Below are 24,473 nucleotides of genomic sequence, written 5' to 3' on the forward strand. Positions count from 1 at the left end.
TAAGTTCCCCAATCTCATGTCATGCACATTCTTAAGCTAGAAAAAAAGCCCCGGGGGCATACTTGGGTGATGCAGATAGTTAAGCATCTGACTCTTACTTTTGGTTCAGGTCATGGGATCGAGCCCTGCATTGGGCTCTGTGCTCAGCATAGAGTCAGCTTGAGATTCTCTCCCACTCTGCCCCTCCTGCTCGTGCTGCCTCCCTCTCTCACAAATAAATAAAATCTTAAAAAAAAACCCAACAAACCCAAGTACACCAATAAATAAACAAGACAACTCCAGATAGTTGTAAGTAATGAACTATGAACACAACATCTTGCATACAATTTTATGAGGCTCACATTTCTTCCACAAATTTTTTCCTCACTGCATCAGTAACTTCTCTTTTGAACCAAAAGATAACATTTTCATATGAGCAGTGTTGATGTGGCTGTTGGTTATCCATTGCTTTTTTACTTATACCGGGTGCACAGACATGGACTGGTCTTTTTCCCAATACTGAAGAACAATTATATGCAGTGTCATTGGAGGTGACTTTCCTAACTAATGGGAAGAGCATAGGTTCCTTATGAAATTTCAGAAAGGACTGCTGCTCGTGAGGGTGAAAATGTGCAGAGCAGAATTTTCCACAGCTTTATTACCCCCTTCTTCACCCTCCTCTCCCCCAACCCAGGGAGCTATCTGCTTACCCCTATTAAAAAAAATTGGAATGGATCAGATAGCCATGGATTCACATTTCGAATTCTCAATTTACAGGAGACTCAAAGGACCTACACTTTCATCCACATTCTGATGATGACAGTGAAGGATGGATGATTTGGAGGATTTTCTTCTCTATGTTCTTATGTTCTCACCTCAAATTGTACTTCTGGCTTTAGTAATTATAGCATCCTATGGGGGGGGGGGTTTAAACATGCACTCTTACCTTTGTCAACATTTTAAGTATTTCCATTATCATAACTCATAGTTTTTGCAAAAATGAAATGCAAATATCCCTCTATCTTATTCCATTATAGTACCTGAGATGTAGTTCTAAACCTTTGGTATTTGTGAAATATTTTAATTGGCAACACAAACTTACTCTGTAGGTCTTTTGACTTTTTGGTGCTTTATTGTTATCAAGCTTTTACCCTTTGTATTTTAATATCTGGCATTTCACATTGGAATGAATATAAAAATGGGATGAATCTAATATAAATATAATTACTTAGGGGTCAGCAAAATATGGCCTTGTGGGTCATACCCATTTATTTCCATAAGTAAGTTTTTAGTGGAATAAAGGCACACTCATCCTGTTATATATTGTCTACAGCTGTCTTCATGTTTACTCTATTTCCCCTTTAAGAGAAAGTTTGCCCATCCTTGATTTAGAGGAAAAATGATTCTATCTTTATATCCTTGATAATCACTGACATAAATTCTATGTTTATCGTATGCCACAGATAAGTGAATTTGCATGCCTACCCCAGTGTGAAGCCCTACACTGGGGATATAAAAACAAAAATCTGTGTTTGCCATTTAACAATACCTCCAAGATGCTTAAACATACAAAAATCATGGCAAGCCCCTGAAGTTATACCTACAAATACTGGTTTTATATTGAAGTGACAGAACTCACTGGTGACACTTTGATTTGGGGGAAAAGGTGGGGATTTCTGAACTTTAACTGTATTAGAGTCAGACTGCTATTATTGAAGCATAAAATTGAATCAGTGGTGCTCATAATTAGGTCCAAAATAAAGTTTTAAAAAATTACCCATATAAGTTATGGAAAAAACATATCTGAAATTTCCACTTTATTTTGCCAAATAAGCCTGTGGCCAGGGTTGTTCGTTCCAAAATCCCATTAACTCATTGAGTAGTGACTTGGGGTTCCTGTTTAATGATGTCTGCAGTGATGTCCCTTGAGTAACATTTCTCGTGTGTCTCTGTGGTTCCCAAGGTCTCCTTAAATGATAAGCACTCAGCCAGACATGGCCATTTAATTCAATAAACATTAATTGAGGACCTACAATGTGCAAAGCAAACTGCTGGTCTAGGGGGACTACAAAGCTGGATGAGTGGGGGCTCCTGCCTTTCAGAAATTCAGGTATCTCAATCTGGGTAATCGCTAATCAGAGCACTCCAGAACTTTTGGAGAAGTGTTTGGGTATTGAAAAAGTTTCCCATGTCCTGCCAACTCTTGATCTGTTTTTACCCCAATTCATATATCCAGTTTTGGATCAGCCTTATTAAACGCTAGTCTTCACAAATCTGGTTTAAATGAATAGCCAAAGGGAAGTATTAATTTAAAGAGTATATGTGCGAGTAAGACCAACACTTGTGAGCTACAAGGAGCCTTGGCGACCATCGAAGACCCAGTCTTACGCAGTTAGTGAAGTTTGCATCCTTCAACAGAGGCTGTGATCCCACTTCCTCTGTCCATCCTCTATTTCCATATTGCACCCAGCACCCAGTTTTTTGGTGTCCATTTTCACCAGCTGGAAAAAAGATAATGACAACAGTGCAGAGTTGCCAGCGTTAGTAACTCTAGTTCCTGGAATCAAGGACAGGAAGCCTTTGTTATTTGCACACCCTAACTTTTCTAGCTTCTATTGAATAAATCACTTAACTGTCAGCTAATTACAGTGTCGGAAAGTTTACATCATTCATCTTTTTATGGCACCTCTTAATGGGAGACTCTGGAGATTAAAACTCTTGACAATTTCCATGATATAAAAAAGGAAAGCTGACCTAGAGAAAGATGGGACAAAAGATGAACATTTGGGAAATTTTATGCAGCGATGGGATCTGAAACAGTAGCCTATTTAAAGTCGTGCTGATTTGAACACTTAAAGTTCCTGAAAAATGACAGAAATGTGATTTCTATAAGAAGCAATACCATTTTATTGAAGGAATGATCATTTTGCACCTACTAACTACCCGGTACTCGTTTGTTCCAGGTGATAACCTTATGAGGAAAGTACTATTATTATGTCACTTTACAGATGAAGAAACCAAGGCGCAGAGAAAATCAGAGTGTCCCAGTTCTGCCGGCTAGTAAGATGAGCCAGAAATGGAAAACGCGGCAATCTGGCTGCAGAGATCATGCTCTCTCGCCCACTACTCCATTGACCTCACCCCTGCTCGCACCCATCCCTTGACCTTTTCAACTGGACAGCTTAAGTGGGTCGTTTCCGCGCGCTGCCTCGAAGCCCCGCTTCAGGTTCAGGGTCTGCAGTGCGGAGCGGGTCCTTCTTCCCTCGGCCGCCGAGGGTCAGAGGCGCCGCTTCTCCCCGCAGGATCTCGGGGAGCTGCGCCCTCGTCCCGCAGCCCTGGAAGCGCGCCCCCGTGGACAGCGGGAACGCGGGAGCGGCGCGCACGTGCCGCCGGGAAGAGGCCGCCCGGCCGCGCCAAGATGGCGGCGGCCGCGGCCGCAGCGGCGACGGTTGGCGGCGGCCCGTGAGGCGGGCGGGGCCGGCGGCGCGGAGGCGGGGTCCCGGGCGAGCCGCCCTGGGAGGCGGGGGCCGTTTCCATAGCGGCGGCAGGAGGTGTCGCGCCGGGGAACTTCCTGGTTCCCGGGCTCGGCTTCGCCGGGATCCTCTTGGAAGGAAACAATGGGGCGGAGGGCACTGCGGTAGCCGCCGCCGCGCCGGGACCTGTTCGGCTGCCCCGACTCCCCGCTCTGCCCCCTCCCACAGCCTCCGCCGACGGGACCGGCCGGAGGTAACTTCATTTCCTCGTCTCCCACCGCAGGGGGCCGGCCGGCCGGCGGCGGCGGTCTCCGGGGTTTCCTCCGGGCAGGGGCTGGGGTTGGCCCCGGGGAGCCGGACGCCGCCATTCCCGGCCCCGGGGAGGTGGACGGAGCTGCGGCTCCCTGCCTCAGCCGTCGAGGGTCAGGCTCCGGAAACGTGTGCGGGGCCGCCCTGGTGCCGCCTGGAACCTCGATCGTGGGGCTCTGCGGGAGTGATTGGCAGGCTGGCGGGCGCCGTGAGGGGGGCGCTGGGGCGCAGGGGGCGTGCGGGCAGGGTCTGTGGCGGACGGTGCGCAGGGGGACCTGATGGCCGGTGAAGGGGGCCGGTGGAAAGGGCCAGGGTCTACCAGACCCGGGGAAGGGGGAGCCCCGCTGCCTCCCCCTCCCCCGCGGAGCCAGCTCGGGTCCCCGGGAGACGTGTCTCCTTTGCAAGTTTCAGTTGCGTCCTGCGGAGTCCAAGTGGGCAGGACTGAGGCAAACTTCGTTCTTTTAAATTATTGCCTTCGTGCCGCGGAACTTTGTTTCGACTAGGCTAGAGGAGGATGGGGTGAAAGAGGGATCTGGAGAGCCTGGAAATCTGTGCGCCTTTGCAAAGTTTGCAGAGTAGTTTAGAGCTAACAGCCGTGTGATGGTGCAGCATATCTAATGCGTGAGAATGGTTGCTCGCAGGTATTTTAATGCCAGGAAATGCGAGGAGTCTCTGAATCCACATTTCTATAAATTGAAAGACATTTCTGTAAATTGGGGATTAAGCTCTTTCCGCCTCCCCCCCCCCCCGCCCCTTTCCCCGCATTTTAATCCACAGTTGATTTTTAGTCAGTAGACTAACAGCAGTGAAATGAGTCCCTTAGGGGACTGGGAAGGATGTTTGAATTGGGGCAATACCCAGTCATGGGAAATAATGTGACACAAATGGGGGGAAAAAAGTGGGTACACGATCTAAAATATTTTGCTTGCTGGAAGAAAGCGATTTTAATCCTATATTAATCCATTTATAAATGGAATTAAGTCTGTAGCTCAGAAAAGTTGAACAGAACTTTAGAGATCATCGTGGCCAATCCCCTCATATGTTGAATCCCTGGGAAGTTCTATTAGAGGGAAGTCAGGGTACTTTTTTCTTTTGTGAAGTCACTTTAGTAAGAATTAAGCTAGCCAGCATCAAATGAACAGTGGTTTATTTGCTTTTCTCACTCTGTCAGACCCTAAAATTAAAAATATTTCTGAGTTTGCCATTTTTGATAATAAAGTTTGTAAACATAGTTTATGTTTTTACTTAAAATGAATATTGACCCTATATTGTATTCTACATAGAAAATTGAAATACGTCAACATATAAAAGAAAAAAATATGCTAATAAAATTATAAATTAACTTTTTAAAAGAAAACAGGTATCCTGAGTTAACAGAAATTCCTTTGCTGATTATATAAAGAATTAGTGAGTACTCACAAAGGCATTTGAAGAAGCATCTTTTGCCAAACATTAAGAATTTGGGCCCTGAATCTTGGTGTTTGTGCCTACTTACTGTTTTGAGCTAGCCTGTCAGACTCCCTGGTGTACTTTTTTCTGAAAAGGATAGCCCATTACCAATTATAAGTGTTTTGACATGAAATACCTCCTAGTGAGGACAACTGCCACTGGTTAAACAATCCAGTGAGTAGAAGTGTCAGCTTTGCCGCCATCTGTTAATTGACTGGTCATCCTTAGCATTTTTGGGGAACCAAGACAACTTCCTGGCAGGGCGCATTCAATCTGGGCCTCCAGTGCCAAGCAGAGGGTTGTACTGGTTAGTCTTGGCCACTATGTGCACATCTGTCTAGAGTTCCTGTTATGTTTTGTAGCCTGTGAAGGTGGTTGAAAAAGAGACCAGTAAATTAAAGTTAGTGGCAAATTGAAAACAAAATTACTTTGGTTAAAATGTGCTAGGCATGTTAAGGCGGTCTGAAGCTGGCGGAACACTTTGCCACAACATTAAAAGTTTGGGAATTGCTACTTCACTTAGAGAGAAAGAGGCAGGTGATTACGTTTTCTGGTTTATGTTTGCAATTTCACTTTAACCATTCTTGTTTTGTTTTAGTGCAATGGTATTGTTATCAACACTATTCTGACCATTTATTACCGGAAAGTTATAGATTGTCCCTTCAGGGTGATTTTTGAAAGGCATATTGCATTTAGATGCAATTCACTTGTATTTAGAGTCTCTTTTTTTCTCCATTAAAAAGTATCTCACTTTTTACAGTGTAAGTCAATAAAAAAGTAATATTAACTAGAAAGAAAACTGTCTTCTGCCACATTTCATTATAGTACATGGGGGTCAGAGCATGGGAATGAGAGTTGCAAACACTTGGATTCTCAACTAGTCTGTGCCATTTCCATGTAAATAACTTGATTTTTCATGTAAATAACTTACTTTTTAAAGGCTTGTTTCTTTTGGGGCAGAATCATAAATGCAGATTTGTTCATTCAGCAAGTATTTCTTGAGTGCCTTCTGTGTACCTCATGACCTCACATGAGGTACCTTGTTTTCCACCACAGGGGCATCAGTCCTTTGAAGTAAAGTACAGGGAGCTATAAAACCTCTGACTAGGGAACCTAACCTGACTCAGGGGTGCCGGGGCAAGCTTTCCTGAGGAAGTGACTTGTAAGAGCTGAAGGATGGAGGAGATAGTAGATGAAAAGGGGAGGGCAGTGGGTGAGACACTCTGAGGATAAGGGAAGAGCATGTACACGGTGCCTGAAGAGTCTGTCATGGAGGTTAGATAAGGATGCTTGTGCATGAGTTAGTTCCTCACACGGCTTGGCAGCAACCACGGTTCGTTGTGTAGAGAAGGCTCTTGGCACCATACTCCAGTCATCTGAATGAAGGGCTCAGTCTTGTTCCACAGCCATTATGGAAAGGGAGTCAGTCTAGTTGACTCTCGCCACAGTAGACTGGAAATGACTCTCTGTACAATTTGGTGTCTAGTTTTTTGTTTTTTTTGTTTTTTTTTTAACTCTGGCACCGTTCACTTGTGAGTTTCTGTATCTGAAAGACAGGAATTAAATGTTAAATAAGATTCTTTGATATCTTTACAGAGATACTATATGATATGAATATAGCATTTTGATTTAATTTTGCTAGCATTGTTTCTTTGGAAGCGCTTAGGCTACCTCACTTAAAATATCTACTTCTCACAAAATGGTAGTAGCAATCCACCCTAAAAAAAAAATATATATATATATATATATATTATATAAAAGTGGCAGGTAGTTTCATTTGCTTATAGGAAGATCAGGAGTGACTGGAGTTTCATATCTTGTTTGCTTATGTGGTTTTGGCACTAAATAGATACTTAGTTATTCTCTGAAAGAGGTACATGTTGCACCTGTGTCTTGCTGACATTTGTGTGTGTAGAAAAAGTTGTAATTGTATCCTGGAATTTTCCTTTCACTAAATTAACAAGTGAATTAAAAAATACTAGAGTAATGTTTTTCATGAAATAAGTGAAAGAATATTGTTTTTAAGTTTCTTAATATGTTAAATTCAGTAATTTTATATAGATCAGTAGTGGCAAATTAATATTTTATTATGGAATTAATGCAGTATTTATAAGCTAGTTGGCTCTCTGGACTTTTGCTCCTGTTTCTTTTTATTTGGTTTGGACATTTTAATGCTTGTTAGCATATCTGTAGTAAGATAAGAAAAGAGAAGGTGAAATAAGATTTTGAGAAGTCAGTCACAATGGGAAAAAATTGAATAGATGTGGTTAAAATTTTATAAAAGTTAGGTATATGTGCATTGGTTAGATCTGTGTATTTTGCTTATGACTTATAAAAATGAATTGGCATACAATAACTATTGACATTAATGTTTAAAAATTAAAAAAAATCTATTTGTCTTACCTGTTTTTCATGTTTCTTTTTTCTCATTTTAGCTTTGTTTTGGATTGTCCTATTAGAGGTTGGTGGACGGGTTGAGAGGAGAGTGCGTGGGGCACAAGTGTGGGGGGGGGAGGGGCGGAGGGAGAGGGACAGAGAGAATCCCAAGCAGGCTCCACAGTCAGTGTGGAACCAGATGTGGGGTTTGATCTCACGACTCTGAAATCGTGACCAGAGCCGAAATCAAGAGTCAGATGCTTAACTGACTGAGCTACCCAGGTGCCCCTGGATTGTCTTTTTAAAAATGATTATTTCATTTACCTCTTTTTTATTAGCTTGGGATTATGTATTCCTTTGCTGTTCCTTAAGTGTTTGCCTAAGAAATTCTAATATGTTTTCTCAGCTTATCAGAGTGTAGTATTAATTGAGACTTCCACTCTTTTTTCCAGAGAGTGAAACATTTTAAAACATTTAAAAATATTTAAGTTAATTTTCTTTCTTCTTTTTTTAACCTATTTCGTTGTTACTATGTTTTAAAATGCATATATGTTTTAAACCCCAAAGATGTATTTCTGTTGTTTTACACTGTTATAATTCAGTTAGACTTCATTTTCTTTTCCTTCGTTCCTTCTTGTGTTACTGACCGTCCAACTGAAATAGTTTTCCTTCTGCCTGAAGAATACTCTTTAGTATTTTCTTTAAAATAGATATTGTATTGACAAATTTTCAAACTTTTTGTTTGAGAATGTTTTTATTCCACCTGCATTCTTGAAAGATGCATTTTGCTAGGTATAGAATTCTAGACTAGGGATACATACATACATATTAGTCCTTTGGAAAAGAGATTATTCTCTAATATTTGGCTTTGTTTCTATTGACAAGTCAATTATAGTTTATCACTTTTTTATTGGTAATTTGTTTCTCAGGCTATTTTTGAGATTTTCTTTTGTCTTTGGGTTTCAAATAATCCTCCCCTTTTTTGCTTGGGGTATATACCTTTTGATGCTGCGTCTGGATGTCTTTCATCAGTTTTGGATAGTTCTCAGCTATCATCTCTTCAAATATTGCTTTTTCCCCATTTTCTTGCTTGCTCTTTCTGAGACTTCAGTTCCATGGTGATCAGAGCTCACCAACTCCTGTATGTATTTCACTTGTCTTCTGTATTTTCCACTTTTTTGTTTTTTTTCTGTTCTGGATATTTTCTTGTGGTCTGTCTTCCAGTTTACTAAGTTAGGCTTTACCTCTGTCTAATCTGCTCTAAATGTTATTCTCCGGGTTCTTAATTTTGGTTAATTGTATTTTGCACTCTAGAATTTCAGTTTGGTTCCTTTGAAAATCTGCTGTGCCGCTTTCATAATTTCTAATTCCCTATCAAAATTTTCAAGCTTTGTGCATATCTCTTTGAACAGAGTAAGCTATCCCAAAGGTTTTTTTCTGTGATCTTTTATTTCTCGAGGGGTCTTATATCCCTGTGTGCCTGCTTATCTTTGATTGTGTACTGTTTATTCTATTTGAAAAAATATTTCTAGAAGTAATTATAGATTAGGTAAAGGCTTTTCTAGTTGCTTTTGCCAGGCACTTGGGATTACCTTTATTCAAACTGAGGTTTTTTTGTTTGTTTGTTTGTTTTGAGTCTATGCAAGGACTGGTTTAGTGTACTTCTGTGTTATCTCTTCTGGGATTCAGCTTTTTGGGGTCTTATTCTAAAGCAGGGGATGGCTCCCTTGGTGGATCTTGTGCTTTGACATTTTGTCTTCCTTCCAGTTTTTTGATTAGGCAAGCATTTCCAGGAGGTAAGAAACCCCAGCATGCCCTGCTCCTCTCTGTTCTCTTGGACTCTGCCTGGTAATTCCTTATTACCTTGTCAGTTCTTTGATTACCATCCTACCCCACCTTTTTTTTTTATTTTAAAGATTTTCTTTCTTCCTTTTTTTCTTTCTTTCTTTGACAGACAGAGAGCTTGCACAAGGAGGCAGAGCGGCAGGCAGAGGGAGAGGGAGAAGCAGGCTCCCTGCTGAGCAGAGAGTCCAACGTGGGGCTCCATCCCAGGGCCCTGGATCATGACCTGAGCTGAAGGCAGTCACTTAATTGACTGAGCCACCCAGGTGCCCCCCCCTTTTTGAGTTAAGGTATAATATACATATAATAATGTGTACTAATCTTAAATATATGCCATGAAGAATTTTTATAAATGTAATGAAGTGTATAATCATATCCAGTTGTTCAGTACATAGAACATTTTTGCCACCCCAGAAGGCCCTGTCGCACTCCTTCACCATCCATACCACCTTCCTTCCCTGCCTCAGGTAACAATTACTCAGTTTTCTATTACCATAGACTAGTTTTGCGTTTTTTGGTTTTCTTGTCAAAATAGTATCACACAGTATGTTCTGTCTTGTGTCTGATCTGGCTTTTTCATTCATCATTGTATAGTATCAATGAAATTCAGCTATGTTGTTGCACGTAGCAGTAGTGTTTCTCTTTTATTGCCCTGTAGTTGTTCTAGTTACTGTGGCACCTAAAAAATTGCCTCAAAACTCAGTGATGTAAACAGGGACAACATTTATTTTCTGCACAACACTGTAATTTGGGCAGTGCTTGTCTTAGCTTCATTTGGTTTCAAGTAGGGCTGCTTGAAGGCTGGGCCTAATAGTATTTGAAGGTTTGCTCACATGTCTGGTTGATGACAGAAAGTGTGCTCACAGCTCAGTGGCAGTGTTCCAAGGGCTAGAGTCCTGCACCCACGTGCAGTGGGGAGAGGGGTGGAGAGCCCTTGAGCCAGACAGATGCTAGATTGCCTCTGATGACTTGGCTTTGAAGCTTAATGCAGTTTTACTTCCACTGCAGTCTAGTCTTTGAAGCAGTTATGAGCCTGCCTAGGTTTTTTAAAAAAGATTTTATTTATTTGATGGGGGTGGGGGGGGGAGAGAGAGAGTTAGCACATGGTGGGGGAGGGGCAGAGGGAGAAGCAGACTCCCTGCTGAGTGGGGATCCCTATGTGGGGCTCCATCCCTGGACTCCGGGATTATGACCTGAGCCAGAGGCAGATGCTTAAACTGATTGAGCCACCCAGGTGCCCCTAAATAAATAAAATCTTAAAAAATATCATTTCAACTTATTTTTTTAAAAAATAAGACCTGAAAAAAGCTGAATCAGTACTAGTATACGTAAGATACTTAGTTTACCAAAGCATTTTTTCGTGCATAATCCCTTGACCATCTTGAGTGGTGGGTGGGTTGGAAATTTTAGCTCTCATTTTACAGTTGAAGAAACTGAGTCCCAGAGCAATGAAGTGACTTGATCTGAAGTCCTGAGCTGGTTAATGGCAGAGCTGTACCTCTTGCATCTAGGACTTCTTACATGTTGAGTGATTTTCTTGCAAGGCTCACATTTACTGAATTCCAGATTTTATTGACTACATGAATTTTCCTCTCTTCAACTTTATGTATTTACATTTTATGGCTCATAAATTTGCTCATTTTCATTCAGCACAGGGTCTTTGCATGAGCTGAAGCTCTTCACACCCATTTCCCTTACAGTACTTTTGTCCTGGATGTGTTTGGTTAGCGGCAAGATGGCTGGGACTAGGTTTGTCTTGATTTTTTATCTTAAGCCCCTTGAGAAGTTTTTGCATATTGTCTAGCTAAGTATTTATTGAATAGATGGATGGATTCTTGTGTTTAGAATCTAACTAGAGATAGTCTGGAATTTTTAGCTGACTTTTTAAATGATGCCAGGCCTCTGAAAATCAGATATATTGTATCCTTCATTTTAGCTTTTATCTGTAGAGCTCAGGCATTATGTGCAGTTCTGATAGTATGTATCAACTGCATTAGGCAACTACAACATGTGAACAAATTACAAGCAGCTTTTGAAAGGTTCTGCCTCTGTAACTGTAAGTAAGGAAGTTCCAGAAAGGACATTTGTTTTCTTTCTTTCTTTTTTTTTTTTTTAAAGATTTTATTTATTTATTTGACAGAGAGATGCAGCAGGAGAGGGAACACAAGCAGGCGGAGGGGGTGAGGGAGAAGCAGGCTTCCCCTGAGCATGGAGCTCAATGGAGGGCTCCATCCCAGGACCCTGGGATCATGACCTGAGCTGAAGGCAGACGCTTAACGACTGAGCCACCCAGGCACTCCAGGACGTTTGTTTTTCTAAATACCTAGAAGTTGACCTGTTTACCAGTGTATAGCTACTAGAATTTGATAAGTCCTTGTGGAAACCTAACTCAAATTCTACCTGCAGAAGGGGAAATTAGACCTCATTCTTATCTGATGCTTCATTAACATACACGTGTAAACAAACCGAGGAAATCAAATGATTTCACATTTCGCCCATCTTATTCTCTGATCTTATTAGCAGGAAGTACGTTGTTGATTTAGTGAATAGGATAAACAAACCTCTTTTCTCTCTAGCAATGATGGAAGATTGCTTTACTTCTCTTGAGCTGGGAAAATATTTAAAGCTGTTCAAATTTAGCATTGTGTTTCAGGGAGTATAAATTGCAGAAAGAGCATTTTTTTATAGAATGACCAAGAATTGGGAAAGTACAGTGGGGACACTTTCTACATCAGTGAATGATGAGTTTAATATTAACTGAAGTTATTTCTTTATCCGAATGAGAAGGCATTACCTGGGAATGTGCCTTGACATATATATTTGAACTAATGAACTATGAATCTGAATTAAGAAAAAAGGTAGTAGAATTACAATGATGTAAGTTTCACAGGGATAGGACCTTTGTTTTGTTCTTGGCTGTGTCTCCAGAGCCTAGAACATTGCCTGGCTCATAATAGCTGCTCAGTAAATATTTATTGAATGAATAGTAAATTTCTATATTATTTATCTGTTTTAAATTTAAAAACCTAACATTAATCATTTAAGTGTTTGTTTATAACCCTTTGGGAAATAAATTTAAATTGGTTGAGGCATCATTTCTGATAATTCTTGCTGACTGTGAGAAAGTTGCATAAAGTACATTGCTGAGCACTCATTGACTCCGACATTAAATTTTCTTGAGACATTTAAAAATGGATACATGAGAGTCCATTACATGTAAATTGCCAACAGTTCATTTAGTCCATCCCTTACTATTGGACATTTAAGTTGTTCATAATTTTTTTTTCCTGTTACAAATAATGCTTCAATGAAGGAAATTTTCTTAAGCTCTTTCTTGGGATGGCAGTTCAACACATAGCAGTGTTGCAAAACAGGATCTAGGAATTTCTACTAGAAAATGAACTTGGGGGGGCGCCTGGGTGGCTCAGTTGGTTAAGCAACTGCCTTCGGCTCAGGTCATGATCCTGGAGTCCCTGGATCGAGTCCCACATCGGGCTCCCTGCTCGGCAGGGAGTCTGCTTCTCCCTCTGACCCTCCCCCCTCTCATGTGCTCTCTGTCTCTCTCATTCTCTCTCTCTCAAATAAATAAATAAAATCTTTAAAAAAAAAAATGAACTTGGATTGTACAAGTCTGAGGATGAGATCAGAAGCTTTCGTGATCAGACAGCAGAGTTCAGCCAGCACAAATGATAACAATTCTTTGCTGCTTTTACGCGTGGATAATGTATAATCATCAGTCTTTGCACATGAAAGCTCTCTTGCAATTTGTAGTGGAGCTGCCTCTCACTTGGTATTGTCTTTTACTTTTAAAGAATGAATGAGTCACTACAACTCTTTCTGCCTCTTAATCATAGTTTAAAGATTACAAATGCATTTAACTCCTTTATATAGGTGAGAACACATGTTATGTTACGTTTCTTAAAAAATATTTATTTATTTATTTGAGAGAGAGAATGAGCAGGGCAGGGGCAGAGGGAGAAGCAGGCTCCCCACTGAGCAGGGAGCCCGACATCGGGGCTCAATCCCAGGACCCTGGGACACTTAACCGACTGAGCCACCCAGCAGCCCCATGTGGTGTTCCTTTTATTTATAATCATTTCACTTATGAATTTTATTGGGAGATTTTTTGCTTTTTCATATTAAAATATCAAAATATTATATTCATACAAAAAGCTATGTGTAATGTGTGTTACATAATGGTGTCCATACTATCCGCTCCTTCAACTTAAGTGATAGAACATTATCAATACCCTCTTGGATCACATTTTCCTGCTTCTCTTCCTCTATCCTACTACTTGTCCTGAGGAAACCAGCAGCCTCAACATTAGGGTCTAGCATTCTCTTGCTTTTCTGCATAGTTACAGTATATGTGTGTATGTCCCTAAACAACTTATTGTTAATTTTACGTATTTTGGAAATTTATGTAAATGGTATCAGTATGTGTGTGTGTGTATGTTCACAAATTTAGTGAGTAAAGTTTTCTAGTAAAACTAAAACTCACAAATTTAATTTGCATTTAAAGTTAATATCCTTATTCTCTGTATTAGTCATCGTTTGCAATAATAATGCTGTGTAACAAACCACTGCAACATTTCAGTGGTGTAAAATGACACACATTTGTTTCTAGCTCATAGGTTTGGCAGTCTCTGCTGGGTTTGGCTGGGTTTGTTTATAGGCTGTGGGTTGGGTTCAGTTGTGTGCTAGGTTTCTACTCATTCTAGGACCAGTCGCTATCGGGGGTGCATTGTAGGAGAGCAAGAGAACTCAGACAAGCGCAATGCTCTTAGAACCTCCTCTTAGAACAGTGTCAGTCCAACATGTAATATGGCCAGGGCCCCAAATCCATGAGGTGGGGAGTATACGCCACCCTTAGGGAAGCCACAGCAAGAGCATGGGTGAAGGAAGACATATGAACAGAGGATAGTGTCTGCCATATCTTCCTCCTGAATAACAGCATAAAAACTTGGAATATTTCCATTCTTATTACCTCCTTTCTAGATTACATGCTGTTGTTCAGGACTTTAGGTCCCTTTTTTTTTTTTTTTCTTGGTAACTCCTAATGTAGAAATCATACCTCTAAGATTTGTTTGCATTTAGTCATGTTTACAGGTTTTTCTCTCCCATCTTTCTTATATTTCAGACCTTCTCTTTGGCATCATTTTCCTACTTTGTGACTGTAACTTTGGACGCATGCTTTTTTTTTTTTTATTATCATGTAATGTTAATTACCATACATTACATCATTAGTTTTTGATGTAGTGTTCCATGATTCATTGTTTGTGTATAACACCCAGTGCTCCATGCAGAAGTGCCCTCTTTAATACCCATCACCAGGCTAACCCATCCCCCCAGCCCCCTCCCCTCTAGAACCCTCAGTTTGTTTCTCAGAGTCCATCGTCTCTCATGGTTCGTCTCCCCCTCCGATTTCCCATCTTTCATTCTTCCCCTCCTGCTATCTTCTTCTTCTTCTTCTTTTTTTTTTTTTTTTTAACATATAATGTATTATTTGTTTCAGGGGTACAGGTCTGTGATTCAGCAGTCTTACACAATTCACAGTGCTCACCATAGCACATACCCTCCGCAATGTCTATCACCTAGCCACCCCATCCCTCCTACCCCCCATCTGTTTACTATATCTTCCCTCAGTTTGGGTCTGAAATTTTCATTATTTTGTCATTTTTCTTGAAAAGATAGTTTAGCTGAGTTGAGGATATAATTATAGTTAAGAGTTTCTTCCTCTTAGAACTTTGAAGATATTCTAGTGTCTTCTGGCTCCTCTTGTTGCAGTTGATAAATCAGGTGTAAGTCTAATTGTTGCTTTGTAAGCAATCTGCCTTTTGTTTCTGGTTGCTTTTAAGAACTCTTTGTCATTGATGTTTCACAGTTTCACTATGGTATCTCTAGGTGTCAATTTCTCTTTCATTTATACTTTCTGGAATTTGCTGAACTTGAGTCTGTGCATTAGTATCTTTCATCAGTTCAGATAATCTTTTTGCAGATTCTCTCTCCCTCATTCTTAATGTTCTCTTTCTAAAACTCCAGTTAGATACACATACTAGATATTTTAATTGATTTTTCATGTCCCTTAATCTTGCTTTGTATTTTTTCTTTCTTTGTTGCATTCTGGATAATTTAAATCTGTCTTCTGGTTCATGGGCACCTGGCTGGCTAGTTGGGAGACCATGTGGCTCTTGATCTTCAGATTGTGAATTTAAGCCCCATGTTAGGTATAGAGATTTCCCCCCCCAAAATAAATATACTTAAAAAAAAAAAAGGTTATCAGATCTATCATGTGGTTCATTAATTCTCTCTTTAGCAGAACCTACTTTGCTGAACTTGTCTGTTGAGGTTTAATTTTAGTTATCCTGTTTTTCACCTGATTTTTTTCCAAATCTGTTGCCTTCTTTTTTGCTCATATTTTCCATTTCCTATTGTATTTTGAAACATTACTGTCCTTTCCTTTTTCAATGTATTTGTGATTACTTACTTCTGTTGAATCTTGCTTATGCCTATTTTTAAAAGTTTGAGCTAATTTTTACTGTAACTGTATCTGTGGAAATGCTTGTGAGACCTGGCTTAAGAGTGCTTTCTCCCAGAAAGAATTTGCAGTTGAGGACACTGTTAAACCAGAGTGGCTTGATTTCTAGGCTTGAGATTTTTATAACATACAAGTGTATGGATTTGAACTTGAAACCTGTGTGAAGATTGGTTTTGGTTACAGATTTCCAGTGAATTCTCCCTTCCCCTCCCCAGACACAAATAAACCTAGATTCAGGAGAGAATTCTTCTGCTTTTCTTTGGGGCAGACTTTTTTTTTTTTTTTCATAGTTTATTCTTTTTATTGAAGATGTAGTTCTGCAGGGGCCAGGCTTTATGTGCTTAACTGTAGTCTGACTTCCCATGTTGTACAGTGTGAAGCTTTGACTTTGTCCCATGCTTGACTGTCAACACTGAAAGCCCTTCAGCATTGTCCAATACAATTTTCTGTGATAATGGAAATGTTACACATCTCTGCTAATACATCAACCCAGTAGACATTAGAAATGTCTAGTATGACAAAGGAATGGAATTTTAAATTTTACATAGTCTTAATGAATTTAAACTTAAAAAGCCACATGTGGCTAGTGGCTACAGTATTGGATGGTGCAGCTTGGTTACGGGAGATTGTCAAATAAATGCCTCTAGGGCCATTGCTGGCAGCCTTGCCTACTGACCACTCTCTCTTTGTGCTCCTGTTCGTTTTTTTTGGTCTCTAAGGATTTTTCTTAGTTGCTTATGAGCTTTGCTATGCATTTAAAAGAATAATTCTTGTATTTTATCAAATATGTTTGATGTCATGTAGCAAGAGGGTTCCCAATCCATTTGGACACAGGAATCTCAGAAACAAATACCTGACAGCTGTATTTTTAGTTGGAGAAGTACTTATCTTGAATGATAAAAATTGGAAAGTTCACAGTAGAGTAGTGGAAGTTCTTCAAATGGAAACTGACCGTGAAGTTAAAAATTGTGAGGAAGAATTAATTAAATACTTCTTTGCCATCCTTCTTATTCTACCAAAAATTTAAGGATGTGAAAGATAAAAATGGAGCTGTGGCTAAAGTTCTTAAAGTCTTACACATCATCTTCACCTTCTTGGTGTGAGTAAGTTATTTTACTTATACAAGAGCACTTGAATGAAAAGGTGTATATATTTAATTTAGAATTATTTTGCATATGGATGGAAAAAAACAAATGAATTTGAGAGATTGTAGGGAATGGTGGTGGCTAAGGGATAAGAAAAGACTTTGACATTCATTCAATGCTGAAAGTATTTGTTTCACTTCTGGCTTTAACAGGGCCTGTATTAGTTATTTAATTGGGGGGATTTCAAAAAATCTAAATAATGAGTCCTAGCTATTTCTCAGGTAGACCCTTTGCTGAATACTTTAGAACTGTGTGGTTGGTTTTGATGTTTATTAATAAAAAATGCCTAGATTCTTTTTTTTTTAAATTTTTTTAAAAAAATTTGTCAGAGAGAGAGAGGGAAAGAGGGAGCATGCATGCACAAGCAGAGGGAGAAGCAGGCTCCCTGCTGAGCAAGGAGCCTGGTGTGGGGCTCCATCCTGGGAACCTAGGATCATGACCTGAGCTGAAGGCAGATGCTTAACCAACTGAGCCACCCAGCCATCTCTAAAAAACACCTAGATTCTTTGTAATAATTTTCGGTTATTTTAGGATTTGCTTGCTCTTTTTGGAGCCATAGGTACATTTGATTCTTTTTTTAATTTACATTTTTTATTGTGGTAAAATATACATAAGATTTAACATTTTAACCTTTTTTAAGTGTCCAGTTCAGTGGCATTAAGTACATTTACATTGATGTACAGCCATCACTATCCATTTCCAGAACTTCTCTCTTCCCAGACTGAAACTCTGTCCCCATTAAACACTAACTCCCCATTTTCCCCCCACCCTCAGCTTCTGGCACCCACCATCCTACTTTCTGTCCCTGAATTTGACTTTTCTAGGTGCCTCATATAAGTGGAAAAATAGGTTGTTTGTTTTATATATGACTGGCTTATTTCATTTAGCATAATTGTTCTCAAGATTAAATTTGATTTTCTAAATTTATAATTTGTTATGAGAGTAAAAGAATGGAAATCCCATCAGCTTATAGTGGAGATTGGCATTCTTGTGTATTTCTTTCAGTAGGAGAAGTTAGTAAACAATAAAATAAGTTACTATCAATTTGGTCTCCTGAAAGAATATTATTAGAAATAATAGAATGTGATACCATATGTTGTGGTTTATAATTCTATTAAATTTAAGTTTTAAAATAATTAAAACTGGGACTGCTGAGCTAGTTCTAGAATAGATTATCTGGTGTTATAAAAACCAGAAGTCTTTTCAGATCCTTTGAGAGGTTTTAACTGTCTAAAAGTGTCAGAAATTATTTTAAGGTCGTGTAGTGCTTGCAATAAAGAAAAGGATTTGGTGGAGTTTGCTTTACTTTTAAATAGACCCTGAGTTCCCTGTCAGGATGGGTTGATTATCCTTAGGCTGGCTCACCATTCATGTATATCAAGTTTTTTTTTTTTTTTTTTAAAGATTTTATTTATTTATTTGAGAGAGAGAGAATGAGAGAGAGAGCACATGAGAGGGGGGAGGGTCAGAGGGAGGAGCAGACTCCCCGCCGAGCAGGGAGCCTGATGTGGGACTTGATCCAGGGACTCCAGAATCATGACCTGAGCCGAAGGCAGTCGCTTAACCACAGGTGCCCCATGTATAGCAAGTTTTGTTACAAAAGTTAGAGGAGTCACTTGAAAGAATCTGTATTAGTTTAGCATGAGTATAAATTCTCATGCTGAGAATAAACAGCATGGCTCAAGTTCCTAGAAAATGAGTTTAAAGGACAGATTTTATGGAAATACTCCAATATACCTTTTATGTGAAACTGTGGAATTAAGACAAATTACTTTTTTTCCCTCTTGGATGATGTGAAAAACAAAGTTAGATTTTTTTTTTTCTTTTTTGTATGTCCAATGGGAGGGGATAGCATTTAGAGAAGGAGAAAGAGAATGTGCACACGTTATCTTATGTTCTTCTGAACTGCCTTGTTGCTTAAAGAGTTCCCAGACTACCTACTTTGAGAGTAGATAGGAAGATCTACATTTCAAAGCTGTAATTAGGGGTAAGGAATCTTGAACCAGTATATTCAGTTATAAGTAATTTCAAAGTATGTTTCTATATAAGAACTGCTCCATGACATTTCACAGTAATTCCAATACATGCATTGCTGCATATTTGTAAAGTATATTTATTGCTTTAGATGGTAAGGTTATAAATCCACTGTTTATACGTTTTATTATCCTGGCATATTTGAGGTTACTATTTTCAGTGCTAAGAAAATTCTTGATGTCTTAGGAACTTCAGTCCTTGAATACGTATTTGTTTTTTTTTTTTTTTTTAAGATTTTATTTATTTATTTGAGAGAGAGAATGAAATAGAGAGAGCATGAGAGGGGGGAAGGGTCAGAGGGAGAAAAGAAGCAGACTCTGCTGAGCAGGGAGCCTGATGCGGGACCCGATCCCGGGACTCCAGGATCATGACCTGAGCTGAAGGCAGTCGCTTAACCAACTGAGCCACCCAGGCGCCCTCTTGAATACGTATTTGTTCAGCATTTTACGATTATGGGTAGGAAGGGCACACTACTTAGTACAGAGCTCTTTGATGTTGCCCTTTAGGAATTTTAAATGTAAGATAAAAAACTTGATATAAATAGGAACAAAAAGTCGCTGGCCAAAGAGACTAGATTCTACAAGAGTAAGTAAAGTCCTGGATCATCTGTGAACGTTTAATCTCCTTTGTGTGTCTGTGACGTGGGATTGCTTTCCCATGTCATCATCATTCAGCATGTTCCAGGGGCATCATGTTTGACCTCATAGTTTCCTGGGAGGGAAGACCGGTCTGATAGACTCAGTGAAGCGCCATCAAGAGAGTGTATTTATAGTGAGAAACTTGCATCGTGTATTCTAAAACTAACATGTAGATTATATGTTGTTTTAGATTTTCCATACAACTTCTCATTTCCTTTGGGATAATTGGGTTATCTGGAAATGAAAATCATAGTATTTGCTGCATAGATAAAGAAGAAAGTGTGTGGGATGGGGGTCAGGTGACAATGTGGCAGCACTATGATTATATGCCATTGCTAATTACAGTATACGAATCATGCTGTGCATACAGATTTTCATTTTGTAAATTTGTATTTCTCACATATATTACATGACATGAGTAAAGAAGTATATAGATGGGACAAGCATTATTTCTTCAAAAAATGTTACCCTAACTTTAACCTATTTCAGAATCAGAGGTCCTTAGTATTATGCTATTTTCTTAATTGATTTAGAAGATCAAGTAATCATCACTTCTTGTAGTTGCAAAAAGTAGTTTATCAGTTCGTGAAGAAAGCTGTACATGAGGAAGCACAGTGCAAATTTTGTATCGAATTTTAATTTATCTGTGGATTTTTATGTATTAGATTTGGGGAGGCACTTGTCATTCATGGATGTGTTGAAATATAACATTAGTATTTCAACACATCCATGAATGTGTTGAAATATGCCTTTATGCCTCTTTTTCTTTAATATATTAATGAAGTAAGGAACATATAGTTCATATTTATACTAATACAGGGTGATACTTTATCTTATACTGAAGTGAAAAGAACCAAATATGAAAATTTTCATGTAGTACTTATGAAGTGTATTTTAAGAATACTTACAGAAAATCCCTTGAAAGGAAACGTGCCCCACATAGTTGGGTAGATGTAATGGCGTTGTGTGGTGAGAGAATTTTTCTTTCTATTTTGCTGCTGTTGCCAATTTTTTAAAACTATGAAACCATATTTTATAATGAGGAAAAGGCCCATTATTAGAGAACGTTTATAGCAATAACTTTGGTCATCTTTATTTGATAGTGTATATGAATTATTTATGTGTAATAAAAAAAAAATTTAGCAGGCGTGATGTGCTATATCTAGCCTAGATAGAGTGCTTCCTTTCTAGGATTTATTTATTTGGGAAGGTGGGAGGGATTAAGATTTTAGTAAGTGAAGACCAAGGACACCTATTAATATGTTTCTGTGTGATAATTACTTTATACATACTATTTGCTTTTGAGATAACTTCTTAAAGACAAAGGAAAAGGGGCGCCTGGGTGGCTCAGTTGGTTAAGCGACTGCCTTCGGCTCAGGTCATGATCCTGGAGTCCCGGGATCGAGTCCCGCATCGGGCTCCCTGCTCGGCAGGGAGTCTGCTTCTCCCTCTCCCACTCCCCCTGCTTGTGTTCCCTCTCTCGCTGTGTCCTTCTCTGTCAAATAAATAAATAAAATCTTTAAAAAAAAAAAAAAAAGAATTTTTGTTAAAAAAAAAAAAAGACAAAGGAAAAGATGAATGTTTTAAAGATTGGTAATTTTTTATATTTAGATGACCACCAGAGGGTTCTTTTGGGAATAGAAAATTGTTGAAACCAAATTATTTTCATTTCCTTTTAGAAAATTTTATTTTAAATGCTGATGTTTAGAAAAGATGATTTTTTTCTCTTTGTTTTCTCACCAGGACATGTATTCTTCTGAGAAGCCTTGGGCAGCAGATTTTGGTTTACTCTCCGATTGGGACAGCCTACAGAGACATTTCCAGTCATGAGTAAGTGTCCGTCTTTGTTTCATTTCAGGGGCCTCAGGAGCATTTGTGGAGTACTCAAAAAAAAAAAAAAATTTGTTATGGGACAAACTGGAATTATGTCACTTCATCAGAGATTGGATAATCTGGTTCAGCCCGATTGTGCACCTGTCTCTATTGAAAGGAGATCCTTTCTGTGTTTCATTTATTCAGAGAAGTTAGATGTGCTGAGGAAATCTGTGTTGTTAGTTTCTTGGCTGATTTAGTTCTATTACCCAAAATATTCTGTTGACTTAGTCATTGGAAAGGGACTTGTTAGAAATGTGAAGAGGGAAACAGACTCATAAATATATACGACAAACTAGTGGTTGCCAGAGGAGAAGTGGGTGGGGGAAAAAGAAAGAAAAATGAAGAGGGAAAATTTAAATTGACCATAATTATCAGAGGTTTAATTGTGTGAAGCTTAATCATTGGATAACATGTGTTAGTATTATATTTAAGCAAAAAAATAATCTCTTTGTTAATGTCTTTGATGGAATGAGAACCAAGTCTGTCCTATAAGACTTAGCAAATTTGATACAGATTTTATCTTCTCAGTTGTAAAGGGATTGTACTATACGTAATATTTTCTGCCATTCCAATCCACTTTTTCCTGTGAAGAGGAGAGCTGGATTTTACTATTTTGTATTAACTGTTTACTTTTAGAGAGTGAGGAAAGAGTTAAGATTTTTACTCTGATCATATGACAGTTTGATGTACTTTTAAAAAAAGTACAGAGTTTTTGATTATGGGAACTTTGGAATAGAGTGAGCATTTCCTTCTGGAATATAATGTTAGTTTAAAAATTTTCACATGTAATTCATAATGATTATATTTATCTTAATATGGATAGTTATTCTTATCGATTGAAATAATTAGGCAGTTGATAAATGAAAGTGAGGCTGTTATTGTGAAATCTTTGAGTGCTTTCTACTAATAATATTGCAAGATGTGTGCTTTGATTTTCGAGACTTTTCAGTGGGCTCCTTTTTCAGTGGTGTACTTTGAATAAACCAGGATAGTTGCTAGATGAGTTCAAATACAGATTGAAGAAGAAGCAGCTTTTGATATTTCAGCTCCATTCATACGAAATTTTGTGAGAACGTTTCTCTAACGTAAAGTGCCAACTCATAGTAAAGATGATAATGTGAGTTTATGAAAACTAAGAAATGTCAGACATTTTAACTTAAAAATGCTTACTACATTTTGGGAAATGTACATTTGACTTTGTAATTTTAGTTGTTCAGTTAGCATCACTGTTACAGAGTTCTTTGAGGACAGGTGCCCTGTGTCTTTCATTTTTGAATCTCAGCGTCTAACAGTGTCCTGTACACTGCTGTCCCTAAAAATTCAGAGCCCTGTGCTGACAAAGGCAGAGGTGAGGGATAGCTCGTTAGGTGACTCATAATAAACTATCTGAACCACATATAGGTTTTTACTTGTGAGTTACAATGCCTGTATTTCGTTTGTAAGATTTTTATTGGTTCTTTTTAAATATCCACTAGTTCTTTTTTTGTTTCTGCTTGTTTTTATTTAAAAAAATTTGGTTCTTTTATTATTCTTTTATCTCTTTGTCTATCTTTTATGTGCTTATTTTGAGTCTTTTTCAGATCACTTTATTATTATTATTTTTTTTTATTTTGTCTCCAGTGAATTTATATTGTGGTTGTTGATACTCTTGGTGTTTTCATCGTGTTCTGCAATCTTGCAGGCTCAGTCTGATGAAAATTCTTTCTCTTTCTCCTGTGTCTTTGTCTTTTTGTGATTTTCCCTGCTGGTCTGGCAGCTTTGCAGTTGTCTCTGCCTGCCTTTGGAGTTCCCAGATCAGAATCAGGTCTTGTGTTAGTGGATCAGAGCTCCAGCGCCGTGGTGATGCTGGTGATATCACAGATTCTCTCCCTGAGTCACCTGGCATTAGGTCAGCAGCTTCCTCTGCGGTAACTTCAGCACCGTTAGCAAAAGCCCTTTTCAGTCTAGTTTCGTAATCCAGGATGAGTGCCGCCCCTGCCCCTGGTTTTAAGCAAGGAGCCTGGCTACTGACCCTGCTTCACTCGGAACTCTTTTGCATACAGTTACCCCATGGGATTTACTTCCTGCTGCCTTTTCCTGCTTTGGGGCCTTGCACTGTGTTCTGTTAGATTTCTGATCTAGAGATGTTGAACATGTTTTGGGGCATAGGTAGGTCATTTTAGTGACTTGTTTTTATACTTTATCTGTTATTTCTCTGTGTTTGTTGTGAAGACAAGGGAGACACAAAGATTGAACATGCCATTGGAGGTTTATGACCATGAAGTCCAAACTTCTTATTTCACATTGAAGATTAAAAGGGCCCCAACAGTTTCTGCTTAGTTCTCTAGCTGCTAGTGTTCCTCTTCGTCATGCTTGCATCACTTTCCTTGCTAGCCGAGCCCCATCGTGCTTCCTCCCTGTAGCACCCTGCTTGCCTCACTCTAGTTCCTGTCCTACTGTTTTAAAATCACGTGGTTGTTCATTCTTATCTTCATGTAATGTGTAAGATCCTTGAGGGCAAAAATTGTGCTAAACACTTTTCCTGGTACTTAATAGGTGCTCAATAAATAATGCATGGATTTGGGTGTTCCTAAGTAACATCCTTTAGTATGGGGTAGCTATTCCATGTGTTACTATTTTTAGGTGAAATTTAAGCTGATCCCATGTAAAGGGAGATTGAGGGGCGGGGTGGGGGCAGGGAATGTGTGTGTTGTGCGTGTGTGTGTGTGTGTGTGTGTGTGGAGTGTGGCATAGGATAGAGTGTTCCGAGAAAGTGGAGCAGTGTGAGAAAGGCATGAAGGCGTGACTACATGTAGTTGAGCATTTGGGAGCATAG

The 24,473-nt window shown here is 39.1% G+C and overlaps 1 protein-coding gene across 3 annotated transcripts in view; it reads left to right on the forward strand.

Annotated features, from left to right (window-relative positions):
* Positions 1 to 3,459: 3,459 nt before the first annotated feature.
* The window catches only part of USP6NL (USP6 N-terminal like), a 193,482-nt gene continuing 172,468 nt past the window's right edge, over positions 3,460 to 24,473 (forward strand). Inside the window, exons 1-2 of one of the 3 annotated variants that reach the window (XM_035021663.1) lie at positions 3,460 to 3,705; positions 21,527 to 21,613. In XM_035021663.1, coding sequence (XP_034877554.1) covers positions 21,610 to 21,613 — 4 coding nt within the window. In that variant the 5' untranslated portion in view covers positions 3,460 to 3,705; positions 21,527 to 21,609. Of the gene's footprint in view, positions 3,706 to 6,986; positions 7,672 to 10,827; positions 11,178 to 21,526; positions 21,614 to 24,473 lie in introns of those variants that run through there. The other 2 variants (XM_035021664.1, XM_035021665.1) reach the window with 2 other exon arrangements.

This window comes from Mirounga leonina, unplaced genomic scaffold (assembly GCF_011800145.1).
Source record: "Mirounga leonina isolate KUSES-001 unplaced genomic scaffold, KU_Mleo_1.0 Mir_175, whole genome shotgun sequence".
NCBI classification, from domain to species: Eukaryota; Metazoa; Chordata; class Mammalia; order Carnivora; family Phocidae; genus Mirounga; species Mirounga leonina.